General features: G+C 44.2%; 1 protein-coding gene across 18 annotated transcripts in view; it reads right to left on the bottom strand.

Annotated features, from left to right (window-relative positions):
* The window catches only part of PRR14L (proline rich 14 like), a 74088-nt gene extending 50990 nt beyond the window's left edge, over positions 1–23098 (bottom strand). For 10 of the 18 annotated variants that reach the window (XR_016387552.1, XR_016387553.1, XR_002641613.3 and 7 more), the window contains exons 1-2: positions 15111–22902; positions 3360–3432 (exon numbers count right to left, since the gene is read on the bottom strand). Coding sequence is in view for 11 of the 18 variants with exons in the window: in XM_089894756.1 (XP_089750882.1) it covers positions 3360–3432; positions 15111–15584 (547 nt within the window). In the remaining 7 variants the exon portion in view is untranslated. The other 8 variants (XM_089894753.1, XM_022551017.2, XM_089894754.1 and 5 more) reach the window with 8 other exon arrangements.
* Positions 23099–26174: the final 3076 nt, after the last annotated feature.

Here is a 26174-nt window from a genome sequence, read left to right on the forward strand (position 1 = left end):
GAACCATATACACACCTAAAACAAGGGTGAATTTCAATATATGTAAGTTATACCTTAATTTTTTTAAAAATGAAAAACTAGTTCCCCAAATGTCTACTACACCTCCTCGTTGTAGCCTATTAAATGGGTGTGGTACTGGCTGATTTTTCAACTTTCCACTCCCCAAAATGTAAATTATAGGAGGATAATGACATAAACAGGGAATACAAAACATGAGATAGTAATTCCAAACTATACAAACAGATCAGTAAACTCCAAGAATCTGGATGCATATACCACCTAAGGGCTTTATTGATAGGTTCATTCCATCTCCTTAAAATGCTTAATTTATTCACATAATAGAAATAGAGGCTATGAAAAGATTGTTTCAACTTTAGTTATTCTAAATAATTTAAACTATCTAGTTCCAAAAATTATATAAGGTAGCTTTTCCCTCCTTGATGCTTTCACCTCTGCATCGAAGTTTATTTCCTTAACGCTCTTCCAATCTCTGGTGACCCTACTATTTCAGAGGATTCCCACATAAGCCTTAACGGAGACTGTTACTATGGGAACTAAGTCTCACAGTAATTAGTGGGAAATAATATTTGTATTTTTCCTGGAGCCCATTCCATCTTTCTTACTCAACCTTCCCAATCAAGCCCAGTTACAAGGAAAAAAAATTGATAACATTAGTTTTATAAAATATTGAACAGAAAATTATGGTGAAACAGCCAGGTTAACACTCAGAACAGCAGGAAGGGAGAGGCACAGTCAGAGGGCCTGATGGGACATTCTTCCCTTGTGAAATGGCCTCTTGACTAACACCCAGCACTGGTCCCCATGCCCGCTTCTCTCGGATCTGCCTTACGGCAATCAAGAAATAGGGAATGATATGCAAAATAGCATTCTACAAATTAAAGACTCCTTTTGGTTAACACAAAAGTCCTTTTTATTAAGGAGTCAATCGTGTTCTCATTTTACTTCACTGAACCACAGCAGACAGAACGACTGTAAAGAGCCTCAAAAGCCTGGAATCCCATGTGAACCTGGGAGTGTGCTGTGAACAGGACATTTATAGAGAGAAGGAAAAACAACACAGAGAAGGTAGCTGCACCAGGGTCACTTACTAGATAGCTCAGTACGGGGGACACAAATTCACCCCTCAGCAAATTTATAAATTATTACAGAACAGTGACCTCAGAGGTACCCCCATTTCAGAATAAGCAAAACTTAGTATAAACAAAACTATGTACAGCAATTTGCACAGTGCTCAACGGTACAAACACTCACAACAAAGGTAGCAAGGATCCATTAGATTTCCATCAGGAAAACTTAAAATATCTAATATGTCTAGAACTAGGAGATACAATCCGGGGCAGAGTGAAAATTTTGGCCGCTGCGGCCCCTGGAGAGACAGTACAACCAGATTTCCAAGAAACATCATTTACTTCTCAATTCTGTAGTAAATGGTAAGTTAGTAAATGTTTGACCTTGACCTTGGCAAAGCAAGCTGAAATGCTGGTCACACGACAGTAGAGCATTTGCATCTGTTTAACTCAAATCCGTGGTGGCAGCTGCACGGCCTGCTTGCACCCCCAGGGCTCAATTCCTGCGGAGACCTGCCTGCTTAGAACCCTCCTTTCTGCCTGGCCATGCCTGCCTGGGACACTGGACAGCCGAGCTGGTTCCCGCAAGTGTAACACAGGGCCAGCTTGTAAGGTTCTCGGGGGCGGCATGGAAGAACGTCTCACAGTCGGGCACTAGGCCATCGCTGCTAAAAGTCAGGCAGAGCTGCCATTTCCAGGCTCCCCCACATGAACCTGAGAACCTTCCCTATGGCTTGGGAGGAAAACAATTTCATTTTACTAATTTAAGTCACTAAAGAAGAATGGCATTAGGACAGGAAGAAAAGTGCCACAGAGCAGTTCATCTGAGAACACTTTTCAGAAGAGCTCAACTTACCCAGGTCCAGTGGGGACCAGCTTTTTAGGTGGAGAGTATCCAGGTAAGTCTGAGAATGCAGATTTCGTCATAGAAAATAACTCTGGTTCTCTTGTTTAAAAGGTCCATTCAGTAGTTAAATGTAGTTCATAACATACACAGTGAATTTTGTGGTAAGATGTGGGTGAAAATACACCAACACACCTACGACTCAGTATACCAGTACTGGAGCCCCACTAAAAAGATCCAGGTGGGGGCTTCCCTGGTGGCGCAATGGTTGAGAGTCCGCCTGCCGATGCAGGGGACACGGGTTCGTGCCCCGGTCCGGGAAGATCCCACATGCCGCGGAGCGGCTGGGCCCGTGAGCCATGGCCGCTGAGCCTGGGTGTCCGGAGCCTGTGCTCCGCAACGGGAGAGGCCACAACAGTGAGAGGCCCGTGTACCGCCAAAAAAAAAAAAAAAAAAAAAAAAGATCAAGGTGGGGACAGGTGATGGCACTAAACTGCATCCCTAGTAAAGCCCTGAGACTGGGTGAGACATGCACAAAGCGACATTTCTCATCTTCAGAACTTTACTCTCTACTGGACAGCCAAGGCTTTGAGCCACAGAGAGAATCTCCAGCAGCAGGAAGCAGGGTGATAAACTGGGACAAGCGTCCTTTCTCATAGGGATGGTCTGTGCTTCCTTTTCTGTCCAGGCTGCCAAGAAGCAGAGTCAAATCTGACGTTGTATCACAGTAACAAAATGTTCACACAAACATATGTGCTGTATTTTTTTTTTTGCAGTTTTGATTATTCTACATTGTTAACCTTAATTATAAAATAGATACACAGAGTCCTCGCTAAAGTTGCCTAAGATTATTTTCAGCCTGGGGCAGTGGGAGAAGAATCTTGGCTCAGCACTCTTCTGGGCCTCAGCTTCTTCCTCAATCAAATCAATCAAATCAATCAATCAAATTAAAGGCAGTATCTCAGATGCCCATATTCAACAATGGTTTTGAGGAGTAAACGAGGTAACGGAAGTGAGAAACTGTTCTGCAAACTCTCATGGTGACCGGGAGTGGACACGCCGTCCACAAGAACAGAGCAGGATGCCCTGCACAGCCAGCGGTGGTTCCTCCCCGTCCACGTGAACCCTTCCACACAGCGGTGCAGCTTTATAAAGTCAAATGAAAGATTTCACACCAGCATTAAGGTTCAACTCACAGTCAATGCGGACTCATTATAGAAAAAGTGGGAAGCAAACTTTTGTCACAAATGAGGCATCGCTCGATCATACCAGGGGCCTCCAAGTACGTCCATGGGCAATGATATCAAGAGCTGCTACAGTGAAGTCCATCTGGCAAGGCAGGGACCTAAAATCCTCACGTTCCCAGTGTGAACTAAAATTGTGTGTTTAATAATGGAAGAAGGAAAAGATGTGAGAGAAATAAATACCTTTGTTCCTCAGACCATCTTCAGGGAGGTCCGTGCATAGATGTTCTTTGCTTGCCTGCATCAGGAGGTCCTCCTGCGGTAAGAAAATCCAGCCGTCAGGGAGGATCCAGAGACACCCGAGCTCACCAATGCCAATGATTCTCTGAGAGTCTTCTTTCCAACTCCTGGAAATTTGCTAGCAGTCACAAGGACTGGGAACTGAAGCAAACCTCAAATTCAAATTAATATAATCAATAAAACTTCCACTTCTCTCGAATTTGAGCTCGAAAAGCCAAGTTTCCCAAGGTCTGGACAACAACAGAGGTTTAGAATGCTGGGCTGCAGATCCAAACAAAACCCTGTAAGTATCCTCTGAATCAAGAAACACATTGATGCAATGTGATCTTAATTAAGTGAAAATCTGAATGGAAACTATCAGGAAGTTGAATGTAACTCAGTTCCTAACCATTCTCAGCATCACATACTCATTTTTTTCTCAAACTTCCTGGAAGGGCTATTTTTCCTTTTCATCCCTGTTCACTGGAGGAGGGTATAAGGAGGAACACCATCAATGACAACCTACAGAGGGACTTCAGGAAAATGGGAAGGGGCAGCAGCAGCAGCGCATGTGTGGCATGGGGCCCCGTGAGGAAAGGGTCCGACCAGGCTGACCAGCTGGAGACACTGACAGACCAATGATGGCTTCTCACATCAAAGTTTCCTTCTGGGTCACCTTTTTCTCTGTCCAAAGATTTTTTTTTTCACATGGATTAACTGGTAAGTAAAAGATTCTGACACAGCACTCACTTAAATTGACAGATGGTAAAATCACTGCTACGATGCTTGATAACTTTTACAGCACTTAAAAAAAAAATCACTGCCCACATTCTCCACCAAAAAAAATCCCCCCCCACAAAAACCCCAAAACAAAAACAACAACAAGGCTTCCCTGGTGGCGCAGTGGTTGAGAGTCCACCTGCCGATGCAGGGGACACGGGTTCATGCCCCGGTCCAGGAAGATCCTACATGCCACGGAGCAGCTGGGTCTGTGAGCCATGGCTGCTGAGCCTGCGCGTCCGGAGCCTGTGCTCCGCAACGGGAGAGGCCACGGCAGTGAGAGGCCCGCGTACCAAAAAAAAACAAACAAAAAACAACAACAACAACAAACAAGCAAAACCATTTCATTTCTAAGCAAAGTTCTGTGGTGGAAACAGAAGATCAAAGTGATGGCAAATACAGGTGGACACAGGAGGAAATAAAGCATCATCACTGGAAGTGAGAGAAGAGGCCCGGCGTGGAGTGTCATGTACAAAGCTGGACTGTTCCTTCACTTTCTATTGCAACTTCAGCGTGGAATGCTTTTGCACAGCATGAACTTAAAACAACCATCTCCCACAGAACTTACGTGTTACCATGTTTGGCCAAAAGAGTATAAATTTTAGCGTGATGCCAAATTTATTTGTAAATGGGGAGAAGAAAAGCTCTTACTTACCGTAGAAGGAATGATGGAATTAGAAAATCACCATTTGGCAACCATCACAGTGATAATTATCTCAAGAATCATCAATGGATGTTAAAACTAGTTGCTAAAAGTTTGAATGAGAAACAGAAATATTTACATAGTTTCAAAATATCTCCCCACAAGATACTTAATAATTATGAAGGGGAAAATAGTACCTTCACAGTGGAGAAGCCTGGCAGACCCCACCTGAACCAGGTGATGGCAGTTCCCATGCCCAGGAATGAGGCACCTCAATGCCAGGCGCTTGCTGAGAGGATGCACAGGAAGAACCACATCACTTCTGTGGGGTTCCTGGCCCCAAATGCACAACCAGGATCTAATCATGAGGAAACATCAGACAAACCCAAACTGAGGAAAATTCTACAAAATAAATGGCCTGTACTCTTTCACGTGCCAAGGTCATGAGCTGAGAAAATGTTACAGATTAAATGAGACTAAACAAACATGACAACTGAATGCCACAAATGATCTTGGACTTTTCCTAGACCAAGAAAGCATTTTCTTTTCTTTTGCTACAAAAGACTTCAGTGGGACGATTGGCCAAATGTACTCTGATCAGTGTTAATTTCTTGATTTTGATTAGGGTACTGTGGTCACCTGACAGAATGCCCGTTGTTTGCTAGGAAATACACAGTCAAGTATTTAGGCATCACGTCTGCAACTATATGCTCAAATTATTCAGAAGGGAAAAAAAGCAAATGTGGTAAAATGTTAACATGTGAGGAATACACATGAAGGGTAATGGGAATTCTTCACACTGCTTTTGCAACTTTTCTGTAAGTCTCAAATTATTTCAAAATAAGAGGTTAAGAAAACATCATTATTTGTAGTTACCCTTGATCCTTTCTCCAAAATGATACTACCCTCCACACTTCCAGTTCTCAGACTGAATGTCTGAAGTGTTAGATTAGATGCTATTTAGAGTATTTCTTCAGGTTAATACTTTATGGGAAAGGCCAGGTGCTGGAGCAAAAGCCAAGGGGTGAGGAGTCAGATGCAGCTCCGTTCCAGCTGCAGGACTCCCACCTGCTAGCTTTGCTGCACAGAGTGCATGCTTACAGGTGGTTTTATAAATGGGGACTACAGACACCTTGCAAGATGCCCCGTCAGGATGGGTGCTCCATGAGCAGAAGCTTTCACCATCCAGTAGACCTTAGACCTTAGACCTCACTTTCCTGTGAGAAAAGCCAATAGGACTGTCACCAACAGAGCCCAGTGTCATCTGGAGTGACCGCCCTAAGCTCTTCTGGGCCTAAAAGAGACTGCAGTGAGAGCTGACCTGCCAGCAGCATACAGGTCCCCTCAGATTCCCATGGACTCTGGTGAGCTCATATGATGAACCCTAAGGGCTCCGGCTCCTGGAGGGACTGCTGGGATTTTAGTCTGACCCCACCTGCTGCTCTAAGGAGATGTCTTAGCTGGAGCCTGCACACACCCTGGTGCAGTGCCAACCTGACTGCTTCAAGCCATCCCCCCCCCCACCCCCGGCTCCCTGCTTAGCCACGACTCCTAACAGTGAAAGGGAGCAGCAGAAGCCAGGAGTGACAGACTCCTCTCTCCCCCTGCCTTGCTGACTTCTCCTGAAAGGTTCTGAGTTATGAAAAACAAGTTTCCCCTCACAGAGGGCTGTGGACCCTACAAAGTTTTAAGTCTAGATATGATCAGGAATTGACAGGGTTGAAAAACAGTGTGAGGCTGAGTTCAGATGTGAGGGACCCCCAACCACCAGCACCACGGCAGTGGGTGATCTTCAGATCAGGTGGGAGCTCAACCAGCCTTGGGTCCCAAACGCAGATGAAGGAACAGAACAGACCACTTGCGAGCAATGCCGTGTAGCGTAAGCATCCTGTGTGCAACTCCCTCCATCCCCTCGAGCCAACCGATCATGTAATAAACACTTGCAGAAATTTATCAGACACAATGTCCTTTTCCTACAATATTTTATCAGCTAAGTGTTCTAAGTTTCAGGATTCCTAGAGGTAAAGTCCTAAACATTTCTCTCTACCATCTAGATTTTACTAAATCTTGACATCTGATCGTTAATATCCTAACATTCCTTGCAAAATCTGTTTCCAAGATAAAAATTCATGTGGATCCCTCTTGCAAAATCAAATGAGATAATTGCAGTAGTTTGTAGCATTATATAAACTATATAAAATACGAAATGCCACGTAATAGTGCAATTTGTCAAACTGACAGCAAACTCTCTGCCTCAGCCTGGCACAGCCAACATGTCATCCTCTTGCCCACTGCTTGGAATCAAAACCAACTTAAAATACTTCTCCAAAGTTTAGGCAGATTTTAGGAGGGTCTTGAAAACCATTCTTACTGTTCATCTGTAATCTTATTTCCCATTAAAAGCTGGCTGTGGGGCTTCCCTGGTGGCGCAGTGGTTGAGAATCTGCCTGCCAATGCAGGGGACACGGGTTTGAGCCCTGGTCTGGGAAGATCCCACATGCCGTGGAGCAACTAGGCCCGTGAGCCACAACTACTGAGCCTGTGCATCTGGAGCTTGTGCTCCGCAACAAGAGAGGCCGCGACAGTGAGAGGCCCGCACACCGCGATGAAGAGTGGCCCCCGCTCGCCGCAACTAGAGAAAGCCCTCGCACAGAAACGAAGACCCAATACAGCCAAAAATAAATAAATAAAATAAAATAATAATAATAAAAAAGCTGGCTGTTTATCCTGGAAAAGACGCAAAACTGATTCATTCGTATGAGGCTAGTATTGAGCCAGAAAAAAAAAAAACCCACAAATATCTTTAGGAGGGAAATGAACATACACCAGGCCCTTCAGCTTTTATAAGCAGGGTAGTTATAAGCTCCTCAGGGCCTAAGGTACACCTGAGCCATGAGCCCTGGTTGTAAGCAGATCTCGCTGACCCCCTCCAAGACTGAGCTTCCTAAGCTGGAGCAGTGGTGGTCCCAGCTTCAGGTGGGACTGCCGACACACTGAACACACAATAGGGCCCCAACACAGAGCAAATGAGATACCTCCCATTTCCTGGCACTTGTGGGAACAGCAGTGATCATGTTCACAGTGAAGAACACTGAAAATAAACAAGATGTTGGATCTCTAGATGGACCTTTCAGTTTCCTACGCTTGCACATCTAGGAAGGAAGAGCTGTAGAACAGTAACTTTAAATCTTTACTGAGCCTAAAAAGGAATTTTCCTCCATGTATCTCAATTCAGAGAAACTTTAAATGAGGCACCAATCACGTTAGCTGGGTAAGGCATTTAGTAACAGTCCGCCACAAGGATTTATCTAAGAGAACTGCTAAACTAATGAGGAGAAAGTTCCACCTTAAGTCCCAGCAATATGTGAATGGTGCTTTGGGCACTTCTTTGTCACACACTTTTAACAATATGAGCTGAGAACCACGGCAAACCATCACTGTGGGGACCATGGTACCCTGGCAGACCGGGAGAACACCTTATGGCCACCAACTGTACTACTGAGAGTGTGAAGTTCAGATTTTTTCACCTTTAAATCACTGAAAATGAGTTATTTCCAACAAGATTTCCTTTTAAGCAAACAGCAAGCTGCTTCACACTATTGCAAATTTCCCTTAGGATCAGAGACGCTTAGGGTGATGAGGAAGGAAGCTTAATGGGCATTTAGCATAACAGCCTTTCCCTTAAGTAAAGTCACATAAATTGCACAAGATTGGGTTTTTTCTGAACATGCCATTAAATAACAAGTTTCTCCAATAGCATAACATGCCTCGGGTGATCAAAAGCCATTGTGCTTCCTGACTTGATGTCTCCTGTCCATATGCTTTCAAATATCTGTCAAAAGATGCATACTGAGTCTTCATATGTTTCCGCTAACAGACAATTCAGAACTTTTTCTGTGTCTGTGTTGAGCATGAATGATGTATCTTGAAGCCAAAGCTTTTACAACACGTTCACCCCAGCAGATCTACCCCTGTGTACAGCTTACATCTAAGTACCAAGAAAAACAAACAAACCATGGTATAAAGAGTTTTCACAGATACAAGGATGTAATGTTCAGCACAGGGAATGTAACCAATATTTTGTAATAACCTTAAATGAAGTATAACCTATAAAAATGTCAAAAATCACTACATTGGGCAATTCCCTGATGACCTAGTGGTTAGATTCCAGGCTTTTGCTGCCATGGCCTGGGTTCAATCCCTGGTCAGGGAACTGAGATTCCACAAACTGCGCAGCCAAGAAAACAAAAACAAAATCACTATGTTGTACACCAGAAACTAATATAACGTTGTAAACCAACTATACTTCAGTTAAAAAAAAGAAAATAAAGTTCGTTGTTCAAATCAGGAAAAAAAAAGTTTTCAATGTCAAATCACCTGTGTGGGATGTCGCATACCCGTCTTTCCACTTTATTCTTAAATAAGACCAGTCTTTTCCATATCCTGGTCCGTAACCTCTGTGTGCACCGTAGTTCTTGACCTTCCTCCTGTGAGTGCAGAGGTCACAGCTGAACGGTTCTTTCACCACTCAGCGTGGCTCCTACAGCTGTCCCTTCCACTTATCTGTTGCCAGACTCTTTCCCCTCCTTGTTTTTGCCTTTCTTCTCCCCTCCTGATAACAGAATATCCCAGATCAAAGGACAAAAGTACCAGTTACAGGTACTTATAACTTTTTTTTTTTTTTTTCTGTACGCGGGCCTCTCACCGTTGCGGCCTCTCCCGTCGCGGAGCACAGGCTCCGGACGCGCAGGCTCAGCAGCCATGGCTCACGGGCCCAGCCACTCCGCGGCACGCGGGATCCTCCCGGACCGGGGCACGAGCCCGCGTCCCCTGCACTGGCAGGCGGACTCCCAACCACTGCACCACCAGGGAAGCCCCAGGTACTTATAACTTTTTGACACAATCATAAGGCAGGAAAGAATGATTTTTCTGCTGGTTTAACTTTTCATGATTGAAATATTTCATGACTGGAATATTTATTTTAACTTTTTAAGTGGATCTTTATTTTTTAATTTTTTATTAAATTTTTTAAAAAATATTTTGGCTGCACCACACAGCATGCAGGATCTTAGTTCCCCAACCAGGGATTGAACCCTTGCCCCCTGCAGTGGAAGCGCAGAGTCTTAACCACTGGATAGTCAGAGAAGCCCCACGTGGATCTTTAAAGAAAATGTCAAGTACAGTCACAAAAGGACAAAGACTGTATGATTGCACTTATATGAGGTCCCTAGAGCAGACAAATTCATAGACAGAAAGGTGGCGAATGGGGGTTACCAGGGGCTGGGGGAGAGCATATGGGGAGTTATTGTTTAATGGGGACAGAGTTCCAATTTGGGAATATAAAAAGAGTTCTGGAGATGGATGGTGGTGATGGTTACACAACAATGTGAATGTACTTAATGTCACTGAAGCGTTACAAATAATAAAAATGGTAAATGTTATATGTATTTTACCACAGTAAAAAAAGCCAAAAAAAAAGTTAAGACCAACATTTAAAAATAAGTTGCTTCATAAAATAACATGTACTTTGTTTTTCTTTTACAACAACAACCAAAAAAAAAAACATAAAAACAAAAACACAACTAATAATGACCTTGAGAGGTTAAATGAGTGAATGAAATGAATATTTAACAAAAACAGTTTAGGCTTCATCAGGGCCCAAGGTACAAAAAAGCGTAAACTTCTAATTCTAAATATTGGTGCTGTTCTTCTCCATGAACTGGGAAATTCACCAAGCAGACTTAACTTCATTAAATTCATTTAATTCATGCAATCCACGCCGGAAAGTGTAGGTGGCCGTCCTTCACAACCACAGCAAGTTCTTATTCCTGGAGCCGGGCTCTGTTGAAGTCAGTACCCTTCCGCCTTGACTGATTTTGGTTCAGAGGGAACAGAGAAGAGTGGGTTAAGTGATAACCTCTGAGTACTTTTCCCCAAACTGGAGCCAGTGCACGATTGTGGGCCTCTTTGTTGGTTTGAGATGAACAACAGCTGAAGGAAAAAACTTTGTGGAATGCTGCTAAAGGCAAATCAACTATTAGAACAAAATCACAGAATGTCAGCATGGAAAAGAACACCTCTGAGGTTGCTTGTCTGAGTTAGAATCCCCTTTGCTATATTCCTGACAAACAGTCACTGAGCCTCTTCATAAATAGGACTTCCCTGAGTAACCTAAGCCATTTCTAGCTGGTCTAGCTGTTAAAAAGCACCTCTCATACTGAGTTAAATTCTGTCTCCCTCTATCAAGAAGAGGTTTTTGTTTTTTAATTGTTATAATATTTTTAAAGTTTTTAAACATCTGATTTAGAAATATCTTTTACATACACCAAAAAATTGCAAATATTGATCAAAAAAATTTCTTGTATAGTCTTCATCCAGCTTTCCCTAATGTTAACATCTTACATAACCACAGTATAGTTATTAACACTAATAAAATACTAACTAGTCTTAAGACGTTATTCAAACCTTGTTAATGGCTCCATAACACCCTTTTTCGGGACCAGGATCCAATCCAGGCTCCCAGAATGCATTTAGTCATCATGCCTCCTCAGTCTCCTTTCAACTGAGAGGGTTCCGTACGTATTCATCTTTCATAACTTTTGGAAAGAAAGTCCCTTGGTTTGGGTTTGTCAGATGTTTCCTCATGATTAGATCCTGGTTGTGCATCTGGGGGGCAGGAACCCCACAGAAGTGACATGGTTCTTCTCTGCCTCATCCCTCCTGTGTGTTCACATGTGTGTGTTTTATACAAATGAGCATACACTTGTACACTTGCTTATTTCCCCTTCTTTCATGCATGAAAGGGAGGATACTGTAGAAAGTCCTTCACAGTTTGCTCTTTTCACTTAGTGTATCCTCCTTTGCAGAAGAGTTAACAGCAGCAGGCCTGACTGTTATTCTAAGAAAGGCATGCTTACAAGGGTAGCCTTGGCTAGCATCTGGGAACTTAGATTGCAGGAGAGTCTCCACTATTTCCTAAATGATCAGAGTGGCTCATGACACCTATACAACAATGTGATTCATGGGGAACCCCTGCTTTCCTCCTGTGACGTCTGGGATTTTGGTATGTGCCAGCCAGAGGATGCCCATGTGACCAGCCTGAACTCTAACAAGCTTCCATGGTAGACATTTCACGTGTATGAGCAGAATTTGTTCCCAGAGGAAGTGAAGTGTGTGTGACTACACTCGGAGAGGACTCCTGGGAGCCTGTGCATGATTTCCTCTAGACATTGCCCCCATGCCCCTCTTCCCTTTGCTGATTGTTTTATGTCCTTACACTGTAATTAATCTTAGCTGTGAATATGACCATGTGCAGTGTCCTGTGAATTCCAGAGAATCACCAAACACAGAAGTGGTCTAGGGGACACCTGTACCTGTACATGGAGATCTTCATTCTTTATTACAGTTGCACAGGGCTCCAGGGAAGGATGTTTATATACCATAGTTTATTCAACCTGTCTCCTATATGTGGGCATTTAGGTTGCTTCCAACATTTTGCAATAATAAACTACGCTTCAAACAATAACCTTGTGTATACATATTTTTATGCTGTGGGAGGTGTATCTTCAGGGTAGATACTCTCTAGAAATGAGAGTTCTGGGTCAACAGGTCAGGGCATAGTTTTGTTAAGTGTAGCCCAATTCCTCTTCTACAAGGCTGTATCAGTATGTGTTCCCACCAGCCATGTGTGAGAACAGCCCTTTTCCTCAAAGCCTTGCCGACCAGGTGTGTTGTCATAATTCTTCATGTTCACCAATCTGATAGGTTTCATAAAAGTAGTATCATGGGTTGTTTAAATTTGCATCTCTAATTATGAGTGAGGCTGGCCATCTTCATGTGTTTAAACACAATACACACACACAAACACACATGCACGCAGTGACTTATCTACTCAAGTGTCTCCTCCATTTTTCTATTGGGTTTTTTCATTCCCCAATTTAAGAGGTCTTTATACATTAGAGATATAATGTACGTTGATATGATATACGTTGCAAATATGTCCTACCAATGTGTCAGTTGTCTTTTGACTATGTTTGTGCTGTTTTTGCCATCTAGCAAGAGTTAACCTGGGGTCCAAAGATGTCTGGAGTCTGCAGAACTTCCGGGATGGCATGTCTGCTTTTCTGAGAGGCCTGCAGCATTCATCCAGATTTCCAATAGTGCTGTGAGCTAAGAATGTCAGGAGCTGCCACCGTCCCACCCGTCTTCCCCTGAGCTTAACTGTGCCCAACAGAACTGCTCTGCTCAACCCTCCAAAGTCGCAAAGGCTTCTCTCATTCCTCCTGATTTTTCAGGAAGACCCAGCAACTCGGCTTCCAATGGGGTATTTTCACGTTGTGTCCTTAGTGTGAATTCTTATCCATGAATACATTCTTCCCACATGACCCCAGGCTCAATGTGAAAAGGAAGGGACAGGCTCTACTTTGGCCAGGAACCCCAACACTGACTCATTCCTTGCTTCCCCTCTGCTCCCCACCCCATCCTCCCTGTATCTTGAGCTCATCTGAGTGCTGGGGGGGTAGGGGAGAGAGAACCATGAGGATGATACTCTAGGTACAGGCGAACCAGCACACAAGCACACCACCACCACCTCTGTCCAGGCAACACATTTTGTTAATGTATATTAAGAGCAAACTGGCTTTTCTTGGCAGCTACAGAGTCAATTCTAATTAACCAGTTAAAACGTGTAGGGCTTCTGTTTTTCACTTCTGTTTTCCACTTGTGTGTAGTTCCCTTTATGAAAACCAAGTACAAAATCTTGCATTTATATCTATTAAATTTCATTTTGCTTTACACAATTCAAAACAGAATTTACCTCTGGTGGAGTTAAAAGGGAGAAAGGGAATGGTTTAGAAAAGGAATAGGGAGACAGTAATCTTCTATTCTTGAGTTGGGTGGTATGTATATATGTATGTATATACACGTACTGATATAAGTATGTTGTGTTCATTTATATACGCATAATTTCATTTTATATCAAATTTTACACGAAGAAAACTTTCCATCTTGTTAGACGCAGCCCACCATAGCAAGGAGTAAGGAACTTTGGGTCTGTTACCTTGCTCATTTAACTATATTTTTAAGGACAGGTCATCACAGCATAAAATCTGATATTTTTTTCAACTGTTACTTCACGCTTTATCTATTCTTAATTATGGTTAATATACGCAGCCTACTAATGACAGTCAATTGCCCTGCAACCTGTGTAAAGAAATGATGTATTTTTATCAGGTGGGGAATGGGCTTCCTAGCCCAGGAAGCCCAGAGAATACGAACTTATTAGTACATAGAGCAGGGGTTGACAAACTACAGCCTGTGCTTATAGACAACACTTTACTGGAATACAGCCACACTAATTTTTGTAAGAATCACCTATGCCTGCTTTCAAGCAACAATGGCAGAGTTGAGTAGTTTCAACAGAGGCCATATGGCCTGCAAAGCCTAAAATATTTACTTTACGACCCTTTACACAGAAAGTTTACTAACTCTTGATCTAAGGCACCATCCAGGGCAAAGAGTAAGCTTTCTAGTCCACTTGGCAGGTAAAACTTCCTTTAGGAATTGGGGTCCATCAGGCTACCTTAGCTCACTAACCATTAGTCTCACCTAACTAATCCCTCTTATTCCAATATCAAATTCACAGAGATGGGATTTTCCATGCCACACCAAGCAGTGATTCTACTTTTCACTGTGTATTAGTTAAAGAACTGGCTTTCTGATTTAAGCTTCAGCCTCTCATGAAGGGGGGTAGCTTGGATCAGTCCTTTGGAGATCATCACCTCTGACGCACAAAAGATATAAGTCAAGTTTCTAGACCTGCAAAGCTTAGGACTTACTTCTGAAATATGGAGACCCCGCGAGGGTATACATCCTATGAAGCCCTAGCTGGGTCAACAGCCTCCCTCAAAGATACCCCTGTGACACCTCACTCTATCCTAACCATGACACTACCAAAACTCAAGGAACGAGTACACATCATTCCTTAACATCAGGCACAGAAATCCCACACGACCATCACAAAGAGACTCAACATTCCATATACAGTAGCTGTGTCAGAGGACTGACACGTTTTCATGAGATAAGCACTTCCTCTGCTCAAGTGTCTGATGCAACACGAATGTTTTTAAAAATCATCAAAAGAAAGTTAACATCAAAATCAACATTTTGGAAATGCTTCAAGAATAAATCATAAGCTACCTGTCAGACTCTGTACTTTATTCTGAGAAGTGTTAGTCCAGTTGGAAAGATGCCATCCCCACTCAACTGATCTGCATCAAGATCTCATTTCTTACCTGGCTGGGGCAGAGCTTCTCTTCAGCAGCTGTGGAATATTGACGTGTGTCTTCCTTTGCTCCCTCACAGGGGTCTCTTACACTCTCCGCCTGGTCCCCTCCATCTCTGAAGACCTTTTGCTCCATGCTGTTGGCTTTCACTTCCCTATCCAAGATCCCAGAAGCCACAGAACCTTCTGCTGTGGGGTCCACCAGCCCACACCGCCCAGGCTCACCCCCATGGTCCAAGGTCTCAGGGGTTTCTTCACGACAACTTTCCACAGGAGTCCTCTGCAGCTCCAAGGGCACTGCCCTACTCTGACTTATACGAGAGCTTGAGGCTCCAGGTTTTACATCTGGAATCGCACTTGGCTCAGGGTCAGCATGAAGCTCTTTGGAGACACTCACTGGGAGTTCAGAGTATAATTCCTGCACCTCGGCAGACATGGAGGAATCGAGTGGAACGGGCTGGGTCTCTAGGCCGGATGACAGCATGGGGGCAGATGCAGATATGGAGTCAAGTCTTTTACACCAAACGGCTCACCCTGACACAAATCAAAGGAAGGGATAAAAGTTTAAAACCTTGCACGGTAGTAGAAAGCTGTCTCAGCTTAAACTGGCTAAAACAAAGGCAAAAAATTCTAACTCAAATGCCAACATTATCTGGCACCAAAAAATTCTCTGTAAGAGACTGAGTTTGAGGAAAATAAATACCTTAAACCTTTAATAGACATGTCTAATTTCAATGCAAATACTGCCTTGTGAACAATTCTTAGTATAAATCTGGATTTAAGTGAGATGTCATCAAATGTAGATGAAAATAAGACATGTCTAAGCATCCAAGGAGAGACCCAATGTAAATAAGAAAATAAAGATTGTTTTTGAATTGTTTTCAGGTTGTGAACCTTGCGCGTTTTGTTCGCTGCTATATTCCTGTTGCCTGGAATAGTTGTTTCACACATAGCAGGTACTCAGAAAATATTTGCTGAATTAACACATACTGAGGGACTCTGAAGAATTCGATTCACTGACTTTTCTTCATTAAGAATTCTCTTTGGAAGAAGATATAGAGAAAAGTGCTCACTAAACACCTGAGCTGTGTCTACACAGGTTGGCACCCAACATGACTAAATCAGCTCTTGGGCAAATCCCTCCTGACTTCAACTCAGCACCTCGAGATTTTCCAAGTGCCTTCACAAACACCACTCATTTGATTCTCATAACAACCCAGTGAGCTAAGCAGGGCGGCTGTTGTCTTCCTCTTACATGTTCTAACACCACACCTGAAGAGGGTAAAGGTGACCTGCCTAAAATATTACATGGTTAACTGAGGGAAGGAGGGGGGACACCCAGGGCTTCCACTGTGTTGGTCATGTTTCACTTCTCACATTGGGTAATGGGAACATGGGTTATTTGCTAAAATGTACATATTTAAGTAGTTCATGATACTGTATTATTAAAGTAATCAAAACAAACGCACACACAGATAGGGAATGGTACACCCAAAACCAGGGTCTCCTGGCCGGTAACTTTTCCATTTTAGTCTACCAAACGCGTGTGGTTTCCACCACAAAATCCACTTGACCTGACCAAGGCAGAAATGATAACCAAATGAGATACTGCACACTTTCGTTCTTGATGTTTTCCTTAACCCTAAACAGGAGGAGAGAGAAGATGAGAAATCTTTGGAATCTCCGAGTTCATAACAAGAATTTATCTGAAGTACCGACAGCAGATTCCTTTGGCCAAAATGTACATAGGAAAGGATGTTTCAGATGTACTCTCACCACTTCCTAATGTCCATCTTTCTCCAAAATAAACATGTTACATACAAGTAATACCCAGAGCTTGCTACTGAACTGTTTTGACTGTTAGGCTGTCTTACCGTCTCTCCACCGACCACGATCAGATTTTTGAGCATGAGGGACTCTGCGAGACACCACGTAACTCCCTCCTTACGACCCAGCGGCCCTGGGCCCTGTCTGTTTATACCCTGATTATAGGGGAAAGTCCACCGATGCCGCTTACACAAAGGCACACGCTCTGCCTCCCCGTCAATGAGCAGCCCGCTCCTTGAGCACTCCTGGGTTGACGACTGTTCCTCCTTGACAGAAGGTCCCCTACACTGGCTTGTGCTGTCTGGACTGGAGCTGGGGCTGACAAGGGCAGATGACAGGTCCTCTCATTCCAGACCATTCTGCCCTCCTCCTGGTTTTCCAACCTGTGGTGGCTGGTTTACTCACGTCCCTATGCTCTCATCTGCTGAGCGAGCGCCTTAGTGTTTTCAAGGAACCCTACTCAAAGGTGAAAGGACATAACGCGATACCACTAACTTAAATACGAATACTAGAAATTACAGGAAAGCAGACTGCTGGTCCATAAGGTTGAGGTAACACAGGAGGGCTGGTGAAGAAACTTGAATCCAAAGGAGAAGCAAGGAGAGATGCACTGGCGTGCAAAGGAGTGAGGTGAGACTCACAGGGGACTTTCATAAACCGTGCTGACAAAGGCATCCTTTCTGGAGCTAGTCTTCCCCTTTCTCCTCTAGCTCCTGGATTTCTAGGGGTACTTTAGATTTTATGCCATCTTGTGTGTGTGTGTGTGTGTATACGTGGGGGTTAAGGGATAAAGTGAAATTGCTATTTGATGCCCCCGCTCCCAAAAGGTTGGAAGTGCTCCATTTTAATTTGGTTCAGTTTCCCTTTCCCATCGACAGATAACAATCCAGCTTTTGGTTGTCACACCACATATGCACCAAAAGAGTAACTGCAGGAAAGACTACTGTAGAAGAGAAGGTGGAGACGGGCTCCGTGGGTCTCCCTGCCTGCCAGGGTGTGGGTGTTCTCAAGTTCAACCCTCGATATACCTCCCTTCCCAGGATTCACTTTTTTGATGACCTCACCCTTTCGTGCAGCTTCTCTGCTAACAGGATGACTCAAAACTGTCTCTTTAAGCACAGAGTAACCACATGATCCAGCGACTCCACTCTGAGGAACATGTGCAAAAACCACACGCCCACACAAAAACTTGTACACGGATGTTCACCACAGAACTGTTCACAAGAGCCAAAAAGTGGAAACAGATCAAAATGTCCATCAACTGATGAACGGATCAACAAAATGTGGTCTATCCACACAATGGAGTATTACTTAACTATGAAAAGAAATGATGTGCTGATTCATGACACAACATGGATGAACCTTGAAAATCTTATGTAAGTAAAAGAAGCCAGGCACAAAAGACCACATAAGATCTCACTTACATGAAATGTCCAGAGCAGGAAAATCTGGAGGCAGAAAGTGGATTAGTAACCACTTACTGCTGGAAGAGTTGGAGAAACAGGGAGTGGCTGATGGACAGTTTTCCCTTTGGGCGCAATAAAAGTGTTCTAAAATTGATTGTGGTGATGGTTGCACAACTCAGACTATGCCAAACACCACTGAATTGTACAATTTAAGTTGATGAATTACAAGTTATATGAATTATATCTTAATAAAGCTGATTTTTTTTTAAAGAAAGAAATCTGTCCCTAGCCCCAACTTTTTCTCAAGCTGTGACCTACGTTTCACTCACGAGGATGGCACCCCCCCAAAACGTAACATGCCTAAAATAGAACCCATTCAACGCAGTGAATAATCGAGTATTGCTACATGCAAGCAGCTATGAGAAACAGGATGAGTAAGAGGCTCTCAGCAGCGTTATATGCTTATTTTTGATCCCACTGCCTCTCCTAGTAATGGCACCCGTTACCCCAGAGCTCAGACTTCAATCCCCAGACGTAACCATATCTGACCATCCACATGCCGTTCAATTAGCGCTTGTACCAACGGTCCCAACTCCAGCTGTGTCTCTAACAAATCTCACTCCTTTCCAACCCCACGGTCCTAACTCAAGATTTTGTTCTGAACACAAAATCACGCACAAATACATGCTTCCTAAGCAGGTGCTTATCACAAAGAGGCAATATTGATAATCACATAAAATGGCTCAAAATATTCCTCAGGAAAAACAGTGCCATTACCTTTCCTACACCTCCATCTATGTTGTAAACTGGTGTGGCCCAAAACAGAATTGTAAAGCTTGGTCACCAAAAGATAACTTCCAATATACAAAAGCCAAACGCCACAAAACTACCATCTCTTGATACGTGTGTTTGGTAGAGACATAATTATAAGACTTTTCAACCTGTAAAACAACTAGGCACATCGGCTGTCGAAGCAAAACAGACACTCCCTCCTTTTTGCAGCCTGATTCTGGTCCTCAAGTTTCTCAACAGTATGTGAAGTGGAGTCACCAAGAACAGATAAGTGCCTCAGCTGGAACCCTCAGAGGTGAAGTCATATTTAGATGCAAGCCTAGAGCAGCAGTTTACAATTATTCTCAACTCACTAGCTCGCATCACTAAACTGTCCTCTCAACTTTCTCCCTCTATCAAGATATTGGTAATGCCACAAGACTGCAGAAACAACAGAATCCTACCATTCAAGTTCTTTAAATTTCTGAATGCAATGGAGCAATTAAAAATGATGGTACAGAAATACACCTCTCTATAGAAAGCTGCCTGAGATGTCTTATCAAGCTAGATAAATATTAGGGTTCTTTTATTTTGGAAAAATATATATCCATATAGGAAAATTGTTTTAAATACTATAAGCCAAATATTAACAGTGTTACCCTGGGTGATGGGATCATGAATGACTTATCTGCATGTTGTACTTTTTTTTTTTTTAACAATGAGCGTCTATCACACGTGTTAAAATTTTTTTAAAACGTTATATCTCAAGATCCAAATATGAAGCAATAAAGAATAACCGGTAAGTATATTATCCCTTTATCAGTATCTTTCCAAATGTCAGCTCTCTCCCTCAATCATAAAAGTTTTTACACTAAAGTGTTAAATAAACTTGAAGTAAGCGGAAAGAGTAACACATGCTTATAAAATGTAGACAGGGATTTATGGCTTAATCCTTACTAATGATTTATAACCAACCTACTGGGTGAAGACACAGATAATTACCTAGTTTGAGGTATAAGCAGAAAATAACCCATAAATTCACAAACAACTCTCTCCTGCTGCTACTGGCTTGTCATCTTTACCATTAACACAAATAAGAATTACATTGTTTAGGGGATGGATTTATCCCAGGGGTGGGGATGGGGGTGAAGACTAACGTTTATAAGGAGTATGCAGTACAATTATTCCAATAAAAGAAGAAAGCCCTTTGAATTGAGAATTATCATCTCCCAGTCTTTCTGCTTCAAATGCAGAATCAGTGCTGGGAAGCAGTCTAGTTGTTGGTCTCCAAGCTGGGAGACCAGGGTCCCTATCCTGCCTCTCGCTTACTAGCTGCACGGCCTTGAGTGTGTCACTGAACTTTCCTGGGCTTGTTTTTCACATGTAAAATGGACAAATTAAACAAAATAATCGCAAAGCATTGTGTTACCCGTAAAAATCCCAAGACTCTAAATAACTTTTCTACTCCAGTTTGTTTCAGCACAGCAGACCTACAGACACCAACAAAAGTGGTTCAGAGCTCAGACTAATCCCCACTGCAAGTACTCAAGGGCAAACGAGGTAATTTAAGAACACTTTACATACGAAAAAGATAGAAAGCTGTTCTTCAGTGTGTCTTCAGGCAATTTGGAAGTGTTAATTCCCATCCCACCAAATAACAAAAGCCAAGGGGAGGATGGGGAAACTACGAATGAAAGATTAACATTGCAGCTCTCAACCTCATTAGAATACGTTTTATAATACTAAAAACCTGACAAAGTGGCAACTTTCGTCATTCAAACATGCCCCAAAACAAAAGTTCTGGGGGTACAAAGTTTACAGCAGTAAGCAAAAGAAAAAAAAATCAAACAAAGAAAACAGAACAGAAAGCCATGTGCCCCAATAATCCCATCTGATGGTCTCCCTTCCCTTTAATTCCAAAAGCAAAGGGGCTGCTCTTAACCAAACGAAGCAGTTAATAACACTAGGCACTACCACACTTGTGACAAGGGACAATACTCACAATAACGATCAGGCCCTCAGAAGTTCACCACACTCCTTTCACCTTGAGAAAGGGGCTTTCTTTTCCAAAGATTCGGACACTGTAGCCAATCCCTCCCTGAGGGAATTCGGAGAAGGGGGCCTCTCCTTGAGTAACAGATAAAGAAGAATCTTTGAAGAAGATCTCTAGACAAACTGAAAGTGGGGCAGGGAAGTCCATATACTGAACAGGGCCTGGCTCTTCCCTACGGAGTGCACAAGAAATCTCAATAGCATCAAGCACGGCTTCCCCCGTTCCTCCCTTTATCAGCATGCAGAAAAAGGATCCCTCTGTCTCCACATGGGGAGTGAAACAGTGAAAATGCTCCTGATTTCTACTGACAAAGAGTCTGCATAAAAGATTTTCATCCCTTTTTCAAAGGAAGGGGAGAAAAGAAACCATCTGTGCCACTCCAAATATACAGCAGGAAAGCGTCCTCCTCTCATAGGTCTAGAGTCTTATTTTTCTTGGGAGAGCAAGAGAAAGAAGTTGGAATCTCCATCTTGGGTGTAGGGGGGTGTGCACATCAGATAGAAGGAAGCTTTTTCGTCACTAGAGCAAGTAGGGGGAGTGGGAGAGGGCATCTCTAACCAGTCGGGAAGGAGTGATAGCTTCTGTGGACAAAGGAAAGGTTGGCTTCTCCTATCAGGTCTCCCTCTTGGAGTACAGACCTGTTTCCAAAAGCAGTCTTTTTTGCAGATTATTCTGAGACCCTCTTTGTTAATTTGGGAAGTGTGGTCGGATCTAAGACAGTACAAGTGTCTCTCTGCCCCGGGGAAATGCCTCCTCAGAAAGTGATAGGGGGTGGGGAGGGATGGGAGGAGGAGACATGCATGGAAAAATCTGTGTTTCTCTGTGGAAGATACTAGTTTCCTTTAAAAAAAAAAAAATTAAGTAACAGTAATAGCAACAGTTTTCCAAAAGGTTACTATGTACTAAGCACTTACACAAAATTTCCTTTAGCCCTTAGGACAATTCTTTGACGAGAGTACCCAAATTAGAGATGGGAGGACTGACAAAAGGTTAAGAAATGAGTCAAGGTCACAAAGGTGGGAAGTGGGACACACGCGGGCTTGCATCCATCACACTTCAAACGCCACGCTCTTCACTGTGCGAGGGAAAAGAGCTCCAGGCACACCAAGAAGCTCGGGGGCGGAGAAGCGAGGCTCCCTCTGTGGACACGACTGGGGGAGGGGAGAAAGGCTGACTAACACCATAAAGTAAATTCAGGGTCTTCCTCCCTCTGTATCAGGGTAAAAATAAAAAATAAAGAAGGGAAGATAAGTCTATCTTTTACAGGGAAGAAAAAGCCCCCTGTCACTTTTAGGCAACTTGAGTCTTCCTCTCCACCTGGGGGGCGCTGACCAAATCGAGAGAGATCTTATCCCTCCTGAAAATAAGTTCAGAATCGCCCTCTCGCACCCCGGGAGCGGGTCTCCCTCTGCTGACAAGCGCGCCGCAGCCGGAGAAGCGCGTTCGCCCACGACAAGGGGCGTCGCCCGCCCCGAGGAGAGAAGTTGGGGGTCCCCCGCCGTATCGAGGTCGAAGAGGAATCGTTCTCCCCCGCCGGAGCCATGACTCGGAGAAGCCGTTTTCCCTTCGCGACGCGGGGCCTGGTCTCCTCCCTCTCCCCGGGTCGCTCCGCGCCCGCAGCGCAGCCTGCGTTCCCTTCGGCGCCCCGAGAGGGCGGGGGGCCCGGGCTCCCCTTCAGCCTGCACCGCCCGGCGAAGGGTCCACTCAGACTGGAGTGGGGCGGGGCGGCTACGCCCGAAGCCTTCCCGCCCCCAGCCTCTTACCCTCAGGTCGGCTCCGCGGCCCGCGCTCGCCCCGCCAGCCCAGCCTCTGCAGCCACTGCCCCGTAGCCTCCAAGTCTACCTGAGCCTGCGGAGCCGAGAGCCCGGGGGCGCTCCGGCCGCCGCCGCCTCTTCGTCTCTATGGTCGCCCCGCACTTCCTCATCCGGGACCCGAGCTAGCCATGCGGACTCGCCCAGGTCCCGCCCCCGCACTGCGCGCGCGCTCTCCTGGGGCGGCTCTTCCCGCGTGGAGCCTCCCGCCCTCGGCTAGCTCCAGCGGCCTCTGCCCCGCCCCTGCGGCCAGGACTCTTAAAGGGGAACACATCTTTTGACTCCGCTCCTGCTGAGTTTCAGGTCCAGTGTCTGACTCCACTGAGACCACTCTGGTCCAGTCTCTTTTCTGGCCCGAACGGCTGCAACTCTCCAGGCCTCCCGGCTTCTACCCTGGCAGCCCAAGATATCTTTTTATACCTGGAATCAGTATTTTAGATCATGTCACTCCCCTGATCCATCTCCTTTCTGGCATCTTGTTTTAATTTCTTCATAGCTTTAACAGTAGCCAAAATTGCTATTTCGTGTTTATCGACTTGTTTATCATCTGTCCCTCGCGCCCTTGTCTGTTTTGTTCATCATTCTTTGCTCAGTACCTAGAGCAGTGTCCTGCACAAGCAGGCACTCAACAGATATTTGAAGGAAGGAAAAGAACGTTTATTCAAGAGGGAATTGAGACGATCCAGAGAATGCAATCAATCCCCAAATCACACAGCCCTGTGTTAAACAGAAATCTGTTGTCTCTTGGAGCTTATCAACTTGGCTAAGTAGAGAGCTAGAGGTTTGGTGGTTTGTGGGGAGATTTTAACTTTCTCCTCTCTAATTAACGTATCCTTGAACCAGTCAACATGTGGACCATTTTATCTAAGACAGTGGTTTTCCCAGCTTTAGTTAGGGCTGGAGATATACACACCTAAATGCCAACCCTATTGTTTACAGCCTGTAAGTCCATCCATCGTCTATATACATACACAGTTCACATATAGGCTACCACAGATGCTACTGGGATGAATTAACTAGAAATTCACTTTAGAACATTTCTACACTTATAGTAGCCAAGTCCTCAAGTTCTTTCTCAGGCAACTACGTGCCTATAGAGGAGGATCTGAGAAGCTCAGTGTTACTGGTTTGTCTTTTCCCTCAGGATCTAATATTACTGCACGGCACCATTATTGATCTCGTCTTTAAAAATGTGTTATTTTGTTCAACGTGGATTTTTTGTATTCTTTTTTTAAAAACAAAAATCACATTATTTACATTGCTGAGTTTTTTGGCACCCCCTTAGCATTTTGTGCTCTAAATAAGGCAAGTGTCTCATTAGCCCCACCCACCACACCCTAGTCCCAGTCTTGCTCCTAGCTCTGTGTTAAGCACAAAGAGACCCCAAAGAAGCATCATATATATAATTCAATCCCCTAAAAGTCGAGAAGAGCCAATTTCCTGACAAATTCCATGCTTTTGGTGACATTTACTTGGCACTTTAAGTTCTTCTAATTTCAAAGACTTAACATGTCCCTCACCTTACTTGGCCCTCAAACACCTTGTGAAGGAGGAGGAACACGTACTTTTTATTCCCATCTGTCAGGGGAGAAATTTGAGGAAAGAGAAGTATCCTGTGCAAAGCCACACAGCTAAAAACAGGCAATCCTCCATGTGGTTGTAGCACAGTGATTGTACATTGTAGAACGAAGGCCATTGGCCCTCCAGTCTGGGAGCTACCCCCTCCAGCCTTCCCTAACCCCTAACTTTGACCAGCTTTAGACTTTTTTGGCCACATGGCTTGTGGGATCTTAGTTCCCCCACCAGGGACTGAACCCGTGCCCTCGGCAGTGAGATCATGGAGTCCTAACCACTGGACCACCAGGGAATTCCCTAGGCAATTTTTTAAAATCTCAAAACTCGTCAAGGTTTTTTACAAATTTTTGCAAATTAAAAAGTGAAATATTTGTATTTCCAAGATACAACACACCAATTATGGACATCTCTCAGGAGACGGAATCAAATTCCCCTGAGGGCCAGGGACAGAGAGTCCCCTAAACTCTGGGATGGAAGGACTTCAGCTACTGAAAAACAGCCTGGGGGATCTGGGTGTGCCCCCCGAATTGGCAACATAAACATGTATTTTATATTTAACATTTTATCCTTGACAGGTTTTGCAACTGTTGCAGTCTGCTTGATTACATGTTTTTCTTTACTATTAAAAAATTACAATTAGGTCTTCCCTGGTGGCGCAGTGGTTGAGAGTCCGCCTGCCGATGCAGGGGACATGGGTTCGTGTCCGGTCCGGGAAGATTCCACATGCCGCGGAGCGGCTGGGCCCGTGGTGAGCCATGGCCGCTGAGCCTGCGCGTCCGGAGCCTGTGCTCCACAATGGGAGAAGCCACAACAGTGAGAGGCCCGCGTACCGCAAAAATAAATAAATAAAAAAAATAAAAAAATTACAATTATTTAAGAGTTAACTTCCGAATCGAATCCTTCACTCACTCCCTAGTCCTTCTGTGGTATGTGATGCTTTTTTTACTTCAACATTCAGAAAATTTCTGAAAACGGTTGGTCAATTAGATGGAGCTGGCAACTTGCCAGCAGCCCTTGGCCAGCTTCAGGCACTGCCCACACAGCTCTGATTTTTAACTCGAGAAGAGAAAGATGTCCCAACAGATAAGGGCTTAGGCTGAACCCTTGGGTGAGACACGAGGATGCTGGTTAAACGCTCAGCCTTCGGAGCCAAGTTGGACTCCACTGGGTCAAGATCTGTCCTTGAAGGAGTTTGGTGTCCTCAGCCTGTTCCCCTGTCTGTGAAATGAGATAGTATATGCCACCTAAAAGAGATGTGACGATTACATAAGAATGTCTGTGACAGCTCTGGTAGCTATTGTTAACAACCAGAGAAGCACGGAACACCACTTGGGGTTTGGAAGGATTTGAAAAGCCCCTCAAGTGGATACTTCCCAGCAGGGGCCATCGCACGTGCTTAGCCCTTTGCATTTTACAAAAGTTCTCCCAGAAACTCTATTTTTTGCCTCTCAGTAGCCCTGAGAGGCCTGGTGAGGGTCCATAACATCGTTTACAGATCCGGGGACATTCGCCCGAGTTTGCCCTGTTGAGGAAATCACTAGGTCGGAAGAGAACCGCTTGTGCTCGGATCTATTTCGGAACGTCTGGAGGAAAACGATTTCCTTTCCTGGGACGACGGCCCTCAGGCTCGG

This window comes from Delphinapterus leucas, chromosome 14 (genome assembly GCF_059928025.1).
Source record: "Delphinapterus leucas isolate spDelLeu-1000000601 "Yukka" chromosome 14, BTC_Dleu_Yukka2, whole genome shotgun sequence".
Classification (NCBI taxonomy): Eukaryota; Metazoa; Chordata; class Mammalia; order Artiodactyla; family Monodontidae; genus Delphinapterus; species Delphinapterus leucas.